The sequence below is a fragment of the Pongo abelii genome, chromosome 4, assembly GCF_028885655.2.
Source record: "Pongo abelii isolate AG06213 chromosome 4, NHGRI_mPonAbe1-v2.0_pri, whole genome shotgun sequence".
Taxonomy (NCBI): Eukaryota; Metazoa; Chordata; class Mammalia; order Primates; family Hominidae; genus Pongo; species Pongo abelii.
The window spans coordinates 609330-621385 of record NC_071989.2 but is presented as its reverse complement, the minus strand read 5'-3'; the positions used below and the strand labels follow the sequence as shown (position 1 = coordinate 621385).

Below are 12056 nucleotides of genomic sequence, written 5' to 3'. Positions count from 1 at the left end.
CGCCTCTGACTGGGCCTGTGCCAGTTGCCCCCTGGCCTCTAGGTCACCCTGAAGGCGGAGTGACTCGGTCTCTCATCACAGCGACCTCCAGGATCCTCCCCTCATGACAGGGTCATCAATGGCTCAGCCGGCTAAGACGCCCGATTCCAACTTTGGAGACAAAGTCCCCTCTCTCCACCATGGGGCTTCCACTCAGAACAGCACCGCAGGAGCAGCGTGTGGCACAGAGGCACACGTCCAACAAAACGCAGCAGCAAGCGCCCTGGAAACCTAAGTGTGATGGTTCCCTTCATCCTGGGACACAGTCAGTGCCACAGGTGTAATCATGGCATTGCCAAAGCCGTAACAGCCCCGCATTAGGGAGGGACACGGTCAGTGCCGTAGGCGTAATCACGGCACCGCCAAAGCCCTAACAGCCCCGCATTAGGGAGGGACACGGTCAGTGCCATAGGCGTAATCACGGCATTGCCAAAGCCGTAACAGCCCCGCATTAGGGAGGGACACGGTCAGTGCCATAGGCGTAATCACGGCACCGCCAAAGCCGTAGCAGCCCCGCATTAGGGAGGGACACGGTCAGTGCCATAGGCGTAATCACGGCACCGCCAAAGCCGTAGCAGCCCCGCATTAGGGAGGGACACGGTCAGTGCCGTAGGCGCAATCACGGCACCGCCAAAGCCCTAACAGCCCCGCATTAGGGAGGGACACGGTCAGTGCCGTAGGCGTAATCACGGCATCGCCAAAGCCCTAACAGCCCCGCATTAGGGAGGGACACGGTCCGTGCCGTAGGCGTAATCACGGCACCGCCAAAGCCCTAACAGCCCCGCATTAGGGAGGGACACGGTCAGTGCCGTAGGCGCAATCACGGCACCGCCAAAGCCGTAGCAGCCCCTCATTAGGAAGGGGGTGCCATGGGCCTGCTGCCCTCCAGCCCTTCTCTCACCTCTCTGTTGTCGGTCATGCCCCGAGACCTCTGCTCCTCAGTCTCCGAGGCCTCAGGCAGAGACAAGGTCCTCCCGTTCCTGCTTTCTGAGCTGTTCTGTCTGCTCAGGCTCTCCTCGGGCATGGAGGACCCATGAGTTCTCTCCAGGCAGCCCAGACCCTCCTGGTCCGAAAACGTCTGGAATCTTCCACTAGGCATTCTTCGCTTCCTGCACTTTCCGGGGGCTGGCAGGGGACCAGGCACCATTTCTGCTGACAAATCCAACTTCTGAGAAGAGGCCGAGTCCTCAGTATCCACGGAGTCTGCAATACAGAGAGGACGGGGCCCACATCAGGCCAAATTCTCTGGGTGCAGTGTTCAGCACTGTAACTTTTAAAAGGCATGTGTGTGCCCATGTACATACACACACAGACACACACGCACACTTACATATGTACACGCATACATACATCCTTACACCTGCACAAAGACACACGCAGAGGGAGGGTGCCGAGGGAAGAAAGGGGCATACTGGGGCACACGTGCTAACACGCAAACTCTAGGGGAGTCTGGATAAAGCAAACATGGACCGCCCAGCTCAGCGTGTTCACCCCGTGATGACCAACGTGCAATACGCTTCAACAAAGCGTTCCAAACGTCTAAGCACACATCCATCTCTGAAGCCAGGTGAAGTGACAGACTCTGATGGTCCATAAAGTGGTGGGTTCTGTGCACTGTACCAACCACTGAGCCCCCAGGACACACAAGACCCAGGGGAGGGTGAACTTGTCTGTGGAAGGACAATGAAGGCAGGAGAAGGCACAAAATGGGCACAGCCTTGGCCTCCACCACAGCCTGCACAACTCAAGATGACCCGCCACGTCCTGCAGCAGCTGACAGACAACCCGGCTAGGTCCCCTGCCTCTCACCAGTTGGGCATGAGCAGGCTTCCAGGAGGTGCCAGGGTCACTCGAGACAAGGTTTCTCTTGTTCTTTTTTTTTTTTGAGTTGGAGTCTTGCTCTGTTGCCCAGGCTGGAGTGTAGTGATGCCATCTAGGCTCACTGCAACCTCCACCTCCCAGGTTCAAGCGATTCTCATGCCTCAGCCTCCAGAGTAGCTAGGACTATAGGTGCCCACCACCATGCCCAGCTATTTTTGTATATTTAGTAGAGATCTGGTTTCACCATGTTGGCCAGGCTGGTCTTAAACTCCTGACCTCAAATGATCCGCCTGCCTCGGCCTCCCAAAATGTTGGGATTACAGGCGTGAGCCACCGTGTCTGGCCTGCTCATGGCAGGAGGTTTTCTGATACTTACGCCACATAGGTGGCCATCACATGGTATCACGTGACGCTCTTGGTTAACTTTTCTCGCCTTTGATTTTCAAAATGTAGCTACCGCCATAACCTGGGCCCATACACTTAAAGTGTGTGTGCATTAGTGAGAGGGTGAGGGGAGGGAAGAGGGAGAGTGTGCACACACACACATGCAGAGAAAAAGCACCTATTCACCAATCATGAGTCTAAACCATGAATGGATTATAAATTTCAATGTGCTGCATTCTTTCCAAAGACATTTTGGAGAGTTCCACAAACAAATAAATACAAAGAGAACAGGAGAAATTTCATAGTGAAAGCAAACGTTGTGAAAAATATTTAACTACTTAAAAAGGAACTGAAGGGAGTAAAAGTTGACAGGGATTTCATGTTGCTGTGGTTTGAAGGAATCCCCCAAAGTTCTTAAGTTTCCAATGGAAACTTATTGCCATTGTAACAGTATTAAGCAGAGGGTCTTTAAGAGGTGAGCAGGTCACAGGGCCAGCCCTCAGGGAGGCAGGAATGCTGTACTGCAGGGCTGGGTTCCTGATAAAGGATGAGTCTGGCTCCATTTCTCTGTCTTGAGCTTGCTTCTGCCTGCACCATGGGAGGACCAGCACCAGGTGCCGGCACTGTGCTCTTGGACTTCCCAGCCTCCAGAACCACGAGCCACGTAAGCTTCTGTTCTTTATAAATTACTCAGTCTGCGGTTTTCTGTTACAGCAACAGAAAACAGACTAAGACACGTGTAAGTACCTGGGTGGGGGGTGAAGTAGGCATGTGGCCTGGGGTCACAGGAGGCCTCCGGCTCCGATCCGTACGGTGGTGGGAGCTCTCCACAGAGCCGGCTCCAAGGCGTCTTCTCCAGACAGCACCCTCTGCAGCTGCTCCTCCTCGTCTCACGGCCCTGCTTCCCGGAGTCCCCACACTGGTACTGTACCAACTGCGGGCTCAACAGATGTCTGGATTCTATTTTATTAAAATATTGTAAATAAAATATTTCATAAAATATGGTAAAAGTTTTATTTCATTAAAAATTACATTTTAAGCTTCTGAATAGTGTATGGTATCTGTTAGACTGAGGGGTTAATCACGTGCCGGGTGACACTGAAGTGAATCCACAGTGACTTCTAACAGCAAGAGAGCTTGGAACTGGGAACTGGCACCACTCGCCTGCAAGATTCAGGACGAGGCTGCAAGAATCAAGCCTCGTGAAGTGGAGCAAAGTCAGACAAAATGATGCACAAAACAGAAGAGAGAGTCCAGACAGTCTCAGGTCAAAGGTGCCAAGTAACCAAATGAGGAAAAAGAGTCTTTTCAACAAAAGGCATCAGAACAACTGGATGTACTTCTGTCAACAACAGGCAGCAGAACAACTGGGTGTACAGTCATTCCTCAGTCTCCACAGAGGACTGGTTCCAGGCAACCCTCAGGAAAGGCAAGATTCAAGGACACGCAACTCTCTTAGGTGAAATGTCGTATCTGTGTATAATCTGCATGCATCCTCCCGTGTATTTTAAGTCATCTCTTGCCTACTTAGGATACATAACAACGTAAATGCTACTGTAGCTGGCCACAGCGGCACATGCCTGCAATCCAGGATGCTGAGGAGGCTGAGGCAGGAGGATCACCTGAGCCCAGGAGTTTGAATCCAGCCTGGGCAGCATAGCAAGACTCCATCTCTACAAAAATACAAAATAAATAAACGTTGTGTAAATAGTTGTACTGTATTATTTTTTAATTGCTGTATTGTAATTTTTGTTTTTTTTCCAAATAGTTTCGATCCATGGTTGGTTGACTCCAGAGATTCAAAACCAGTGGATACAAAGAGACAACTGTACATGTAGGGGGGGATGTCTTGACCCGTTAACTAACAACACACACAAAAGCTCCAAAAAGTGAATTGTACACCTAGACACTAAGACTGTGGGACATCTGTAAGGAAACATGGGAGAAAATCTTCATGATCACGCGGTGGACAAAATTCCTTTACAGGGCACACAAAAGCCCAAACCATCAAAGGAAAGTACTCATAAACTGGACTAGACTGAAATTAAAACTTGTACCCTTCAGCCGGGCGCAGTGGCTCACCCTGTAATCCCAGCACTTTGGGAGGCTGAGGCGGGCAGATCACCTGAGGTCAGGAGTTTGAGACCAGCCTGGCCAACATGAGGAAACCCCGTCTCTACTAAAAATACAAAATTAGCTGGGTGTCATGGTGGGCGCCTGTAGTCCCAGCTACTCGGGAGGCTGAGGCAGCAGAATCACTTGAACCTGGGAGGCGGAGGCTGCAGTGAGCCAAGATCGCGCCACTGCACTCCAGCCTGGGCGGCAGAGCAAAACTCCATCTCAAAATAAACAAAACAAAAAACAAAACAAACTTGTGCCCTTCATAAACTGGACTGTACTGAAATTAAAACTTGTGCTCTTCAAAGCACTGTTCAGAAAATGAAAAGGCCAGCCACAGAAGGGAGGAAATGGGCAGCCCTTGTGCCTGAGAAAGAGCCTGTGTCAAAACCACCAAGATCTCTTATGACTCAATACTAAGAGAAGCAACCCCAGAACAAAGGTGGGCAGACCTGGAGAGAAAAGAAGAGACAGGCACGGCCAGTACCTCAACAGCAGCGGGATGCAAATTAAAGCCATAAACACGGACCACAACACCCTGACAGAGCAGCTAGGATTAAAGGACTCAGCGCCCAGTGCCGGCAAGGACATGGCTGGAGCACCACTGCCGCAGGGCAGATGTCCTTGCACAGATGAACCTAAGATTTCAGCCCAAACTCAGGTCTCCACCTGAAAAGTTCTCAGAAACTCACAACGGAGGTGGAATAAATGAAGCTAAAGCCTATCAGCACATCCCAGTGGAGGGCAGTGCCCGCCGGGCAATGGAGTCTCCAAGACACCCTTGTTGGGATCTGAAGGTCTACACGTGGCGGCCTGAGCTCAGGGTTTCCTACAAGCTAGGTGACTATGTCTCCCTGCAGCTGCCGCAGATGTCAGCCCCACTTGCCACAGGACACTAGGCTTCTTGTCTATTTTAGACAGTTTGCCTTTTCCTGTGATCTCAGAAGGTCACAATTTAAACCATCATGCAGTATGACTATACTCAAATATGTTAACTTTCTCCTTTTATAACTCTGTAGTCCAAATGGCTGGCATTCGAAAGCACACAAAGACACATCATGAAGATCCTACCCTTAAAGGTAAGTTCCACAAAAAGTGCAACTGTGGACTCCAAGGCCAGTGACGACTATATATATATCCCAGAGTCAGCGGCCCCACTGGCCTCCTGGCAGATGAGCAGCGCACCTTGGGAACCACGAGAGTCGGCCTCACGCTCCTTCTGGCTGGAGCTCGTGCTCCCAGGAGGCCTGCCGAGGTCCCACTCGCACTCTGCAATGAGGTTCAGGACTGCCTCGTCATCCGCATCCATGACCAGGCTCTGCTTGGCTGAGGCCTCGGTGCACTTGGCTCTGGGGTGGCGTGGTCTGTAAGAAAAGCAAACTCATCAGCATCACTCAAGCCAGCCATATGCTCCGGCGCACGCAGACCCGGAGAAGGAAAATTCCTGCACTGTCTCTAAGGGAAGCAGTGTGCTGCAAACGTGGGGCAGCCGGGTCCTGTTGCTTCCACTGCAGTGACACTAAAGAGGGACTCACCAAGGACAACTGGTGAGCAACAGCCAGGTTACGTGATAACATGACAGCATCCCAGCACTGGACAGAACCCCACCAGGACTGGGTCAAATCCCGGCACTGGACAGAACCCCACCAGGACTGGGCCAAATCCCGGCACTGGACAGAACCCCACCAGGACTGGGCCAAATCCCGGCACTGGACAGAACCCCACCAGGACTGGGTCAAATCCCGGCACTGGACAGAACCCCACCAGGACTGGGCCAAATCCCGGCACTGGACAGAATCCCACCAGGACTGGGTCAAATCCCGGCACTGGACAGAACCCCACCAGGACGGGGCCAAATCCCGGCACTGGACAGAACCCCACCAGGACTGGGTCAAATCCCGGCACTGGACAGAACCCCACCAGGACGGGGCCAAATCCCGGCACTGGACAGAACCCCACCAGGCCTGGGCCAAATCCCGGCACTGGACAGAACTCCACCAGGACTGGGCCAAATCCCGGCACTGGACAGAACCCCACCAGGACTGGGTCAAATCCCGGCACTGGACAGAACCCCACCAGGCCTGGGCCAAATCCCGGCACTGGACAGAACCCCACACCAGGACGGGGCCAAATCCCGGCACTGGACAGAACCCCACCAGGACTGGGCCAAATCCCGGCAATGGACAGAACCCCACCAGGACTGGGCCAAATCCCGGCATTGGACAGAAACCCACCAGGACTGGGTCAAATCCTGGCACTGGACAGAACCCCACCAGGACTGGGCCAAATCCCGGCACTGGACAGAACCCCACTAGGACTGGTTCAAAAATTAAAGTTCTGGAAGGTTGTGTTCTGCTATGTCTTTAATCTGCTATGCAGGTTAAAATTCAAATTACACTTTTCCTAGCACATCCACAAGGAGATACATGTGATCAAGAAAGTTAAGTGTTCCAAATGTCCACTTTCACATTCAGGGAGAGTGTTTCCATAATGGCTGAAATCAGAGGTGTGTCAGAATATGACCCACCTTAGCATGGTGACCCTCTATACAGAGAAGAATGTGCTCAAAGGGGACCTTGTTTCCAACAAAGGTAGTTAAGAGATATGTACACAAAACAAACCCAAGGGCAGTGACCAGGAATGCTGCTTTTGTGAGTGGCTCATGATACGACACCTGGTCCACCCGAGGCCAGTCCCACTCCCCAGGGACTGTGACCTGAGTTCTCCAGAACGCTGCACAAAGAAGGGGGCTGGGTCCTGGGGCCACTCCCCAGGGACTGCGACCTGAGTTCTCCAGAACGCTGCACAAAGAAGGGGGCTGGGTCCTGGGGCCACTCCCCGGGACTGCGACCTGAGTTCTCCAGAACGCTGCATAAAGAAGGGGGCTGGGTCCTGGGGCCACTCCCCGGGGACTGCGACCTGAGTTCTCCAGAACGCTGCACAAAGAAGGGGGCTGGGTCCTGGGGCCACTCCCCGGGGACTGCGACCTGAGTTCTCCAGAACGCTGCACAAAGAAGGGGGCTGGGTCCTGGGGCCACTCCCCGGGGACTGCGACCTGAGTTCTCCAGAACGCTGCACAAAGAAGGGGGCTGGGTCCTGGGGCCACTCCCCGGGACTGCGACCTGAGTTCTCCAGAACGCTGCACAAAGAAGGGGGCTGGGTCCTGGGGCCACTCCCCGGGGACTGCGACCTGAGTTCTCCAGAACGCTGCACAAAGAAGGGGGCTGGGTCCTGGGGCCACTCCCCGGGGACTGCGACCTGAGTTCTCCAGAACGCTGCACAAAGAAGGGGGCTGGGTCCTGGGGCCACTCCCCGGGGACTGCGACCTGAGTTCTCCAGAACGCTGCACAAAGAAGGGGGCTGGGTCCTGGGGCCACTCCCCGGGGACTGCGACCTGAGTTCTCCAGAACGCTGCACAAAGAAGGGGGCTGGGTCCTGGGGCCACTCCCCGGGGACTGCGACCTGAGTTCTCCAGAACGCTGCACAAAGAAGGGGGCTGGGTCCTGGGGCCACTCCCCGGGGACTGCGACCTGAGTTCTCCAGAATGCTGCACAAAGAAGGGGGCTGGGTCCTGGGGCCAGGACCTCCCTGAAGCCTGACACTGAGCACAGTTCCTTGGGCATCCCCCACCTCCTCTGTGCGATATGGACATTGACCCACGTTATCTTCCACTCTCATCTCTGTGATAATTCAGTCTTGAGATGATCAAAGACGGGAACTGTGGACAATCTCAAGTGAGAAAATCCATGACTGAAGCTTTCACGCTGGGACACAATGATTCTGAATGTCCACAAAGACGACCCAGCGGGCGTGTCAATCACTAACCCTCGTGTCTGTGCCACTTCGGTATGAAGCATATTCTGTTCTCTTCATCTAGAAGTTAAAAGTCGTGTGTGGTATATAGAGTAATCTTACGTGCAGTGGCGCTCCGTGTCTGCACGCACCCTGAGTGGCACTCCGTGTTTGCGCGCACCCTGAGAAAGCAGGAAAGTGCATCCACACGTTGCCACTGGTCACGGTCAGCAGCCTGAATGGCGGGGGAAGGCTTTTACTCCCTTTCTTTTCATCAGTTTCTGTGATGTTTGTGACTTTTACACCAATCAAATACTACTGTAAAGTTTTAATATAAATAAATGTGAAGCCAAGTAAAATACTATTTTTTGACTAGAATACAGCATTTCCAACCACGCGGAATAAGTGCTTCCTTTATTCCTATATGTATTATAACAAAAGAGAAAAAATTTGAAACAATCTCGTAAATCAGAATAAAAACGTATTTGGAGTGGTGTCAGCAAAAAATGGCAGAGAAAAGAGCTCCAAATTCTAGCCCTCCATAAAAAGCAACTATATAAAAAACAAGAAAAAGTATCAGAATGAGCTTTTTTGGAACTCAGAACCCAGCTAGCAACTGTGCAGGAAAACAGCCAGTTTTCAGTACAGACCGTGACTGTGATACTCTAACCCGCCGAGTCCGCTCCCCTCTCCCAGCTCAAGGGTAGCTATGGAAACACCAGCCTGAGTTCCATGTACAGGCTTAGCAGCCCTAATCCAAAAGTTCAAAATTCATAACACGCAAAGGAAATGTTAACTAAGAAAAAAGAAAACACGAATAACCGACATGAAAGAGGGGTCATCACCACAGATCCCAGAGACATTAAAAGGTAAACAGAAGAATGTGATGAACATCTATCTAGGCCCACCAACGTGACAACTCAGATGAGACGACCAATTTCTTGAAAGAAACAATCTGCCAAAACAGACAAACTGTAGAGATCTCTATTAAAGAAATCAAGTCAATAGTTAATAACCTTCCAAAACAGAAAGTACCAGGCCAGATGGGCTCACTGTACAGAACAAAGTATATCAATTCTCTACAGTATCTGCCAGAAGATGGAAGCAGAGAGATGACTTCCTAACTCATTCTATGCCGTCGGCATGACCCTAAAACCAAAACCAGACAAAGACAGTACAAGAAAACCACAGGCCAGTATCTCTTATGAATAGACAAAAAAATCCTCAATTAAAAAAATCAGCAAACTGAATCCAACAATCCAACAGAATTCCATACCACAATCAGGCAGGATTTATTCTAGGTATGCACAGCTGGCTCAACATTTACTTCTATTTTTCTTACAGACAGGGTCTCACTCTGTTACCCAGGTTAGAGTGCAGTGGTGCGATCATAGCTCACTGCAGCCTCCAACTCCCAGGCTCAGGGGGTCTTCCTGCTTCCTGAGTAGCTGGGACTACAGGCACACACCACTATACCCAGTTAATTAAACAAAAAAAAGTTTTCTTACAGACAGAGTCTCACTATGTTGTCCAGGCTGGCCTCAAACTCTTGGCCTCAAGCAATCCTCCCACTTTGGCCTCCCAAAGCACTGAGATTACAGGTGTGAGCCACTGTGCCTGGCTCGGTTCAATGTCTGAAAATCCTTCACAGCAGCAGGCTGAAGGAGAAAATCACAAGATCACATCATAGATGCAGAAAAAGCATTTGACAAAATCTAACATTCCTTCATGATGATTCCTTTCAGCAAACTGGGAGTGGAAGACAGGCTTCTCCGCATGAAGACAACACCTATCATCCACGGCCAGCAGGCGCAAGGCTGTGCTGGAAACCAGATGCTCTCCCACCAAGACAGGACGTGAGGCAACAATGCTCCCTCTCACCAGACTTCCCAATATCATGCTGGAAGCCCAGATAAGGCAGTAAGATAAGAAAGGAAATAAAAGCTATACCGATCCGGAAGGAAGGAATAAAACTGTTCACAGATGACATGATTTTCTATGTAAAAAACGACAAAGAATCCACTAGAAAACCTCATGAAACTAACAAGTGATGACAGTCAGGGTGCAGGATTCCAAGAGTCAGGAGTGGCGCTGTGTTCCCCCCCCAACCCCACCCTCTGCCGATGACAGCCAGGGTGCAGGATTCCAGGAGTCAGGAGTGGCGCTGTGCCCCCTCCATCCCAACCTCCACCGATGACAGCCAGGGTGCAGGATTCCACGTGTCAGGAGTGACACTGTGCCCCCACCCCCGCCCCCAACCCTCCACCGATGACAGCCAGGGTGCAGGATTCCACGTGTCAGGAGTGACACTGTGCCCCCACCCTCCCCCCCCAACCCTCCACCGATGACAGCCAGGATGCAGGATTCCAGGAGTCAGGAGTGGCGCTGTGCCCCCTCCATCCCAACCTCCACCGATGACAGCCAGGGTGCAGGATTCCACGTGTCAGGAGTGACACTGTGCCCCCACCCTCCCCCCCCAACCCTCCACCGATGACAGCCAGGGTGCAGGATTCCAGGTGTCAGGAGTGACGCTGTGCACCACCACCCACCCAACCCTCCACCGATGACAGCCAGGATGCAGGATTCCAGGAGTCAGGAGTGGCGCTGTGCCCCCTCCATCCCAACCTCCACTGATGACAGCCAGGGTGCAGGATTCCACGTGTCAGGAGTGACACTGTGCCCCCACCCTCCCCCCCCAACCCTCCACCGATGACAGCCAGGGTGCAGGATTCCAGGTGTCAGGAGTGACGCTGTGCACCACCACCCACCCAACCCTCCACCGATGACAGCCAGGATGCAGGATTCCAGGTGTCAGGAGTGACGCTGTGCCCCCACCCCCCCCCCAACCCTCCACCGATGACAGCCAGGGTGCAGGATTCCAGGTGTCAGGAGTGACGCTGTGCCCTCACCCCCCCCGCAACCCTCCACCGATGACAGCCAGGGTGCAGGATTCCAGGTGTCAGGAGTGATGCTGTTCCCCTCCCCACCCCACCCGCCGCCCAAAAGACAAGTTGAAGTCCTTAACCCAGTGCCTCGGAATGCAACCTTTCTTGGAAACAGCGTCTTACAGAGGCAATCAAATTACCATGAGACCATTAAGGTTGGCCCTGATCCGCGGATCACTGGTGTCCTTCTAAGAAGGGGAAACCTGGCCCCGTAGAGAGACAGGCACGGAGGAGAGATTCTGTGAAGAGACACAGGGGAAGACGGCCTGTGAGAGCAGGGCTGGAGGGAGGCCCTCCGAGACAAACAACGCCAGCGGCTGCGTAGACCACCAGCAGCCAGGAGGGGCACGGAACAGCTTCTCCCGCATGGCTCACATGAGCAGAAGGTGCAGGTACTAGAGTGCCGCTGTCCACGCAGCAAGTAGTCTGGTTTGAAATGGGGTGGTGGGGGCTGCAGGACAGGTATCTGAGGGAAGAGGCGATCCCAAGGATGCAGAGCCATTTTGGAGACACTGGAACAGAAGTCAGCAAAAAACGGCCCAAATCCGGCCCCTGCCTGCGCTGTGGGTGGGCATCTTACGGGCACACCGTCCTGGCTTCCGTACTGCCAATGGCTGCCTCCGCCCTGCAAAGGCAGAGCTAAGAAGATGGGACAGAGGTTACGCAGCCTCCAGGGCCCAAAACATTCACACAAAAAAGCTGACTGACCCCTGCACTAGGAGTTTAAAATGAGTGAAGGCATCTCACACAAGAAAAAAAATGATTTGATTAAAAGCCTCAGACAAGATAAACGGTACTCAAGAAAGTGTACAATCTGACCACTTCCCACGGCTATGCAGACAGAGTCCACTGATTTCTGCCCCTTGAATCAACCCATAAACAAAGCACGAAGTCTCTCTAGGGTTTTGGGATACACGCAGATACTATCAATCGAACATACAAATGCAGGCAGCAGGG

General features: G+C 52.6%; 1 protein-coding gene across 4 annotated transcripts in view; it reads right to left on the bottom strand.

Moving 5' to 3' along the window:
• Positions 1–12056, bottom strand: part of CEP72 (centrosomal protein 72) — a 37818-nt gene that overhangs the window by 12809 nt on the left and 12953 nt on the right. For all 4 annotated transcript variants that reach the window (XR_008525103.2, XR_008525104.2, XM_024247468.3 and 1 more), the window contains exons 5-7: positions 5548–5726; positions 2992–3204; positions 941–1242 (exon numbers count right to left, since the gene is read on the bottom strand). Coding sequence is in view for 2 of the 4 variants with exons in the window: in XM_024247468.3 (XP_024103236.2) it covers positions 941–1242; positions 2992–3204; positions 5548–5726 (694 nt within the window). In the remaining 2 variants the exon portion in view is untranslated. The remainder of the gene's footprint in view (positions 1–940; positions 1243–2991; positions 3205–5547; positions 5727–12056) is intronic.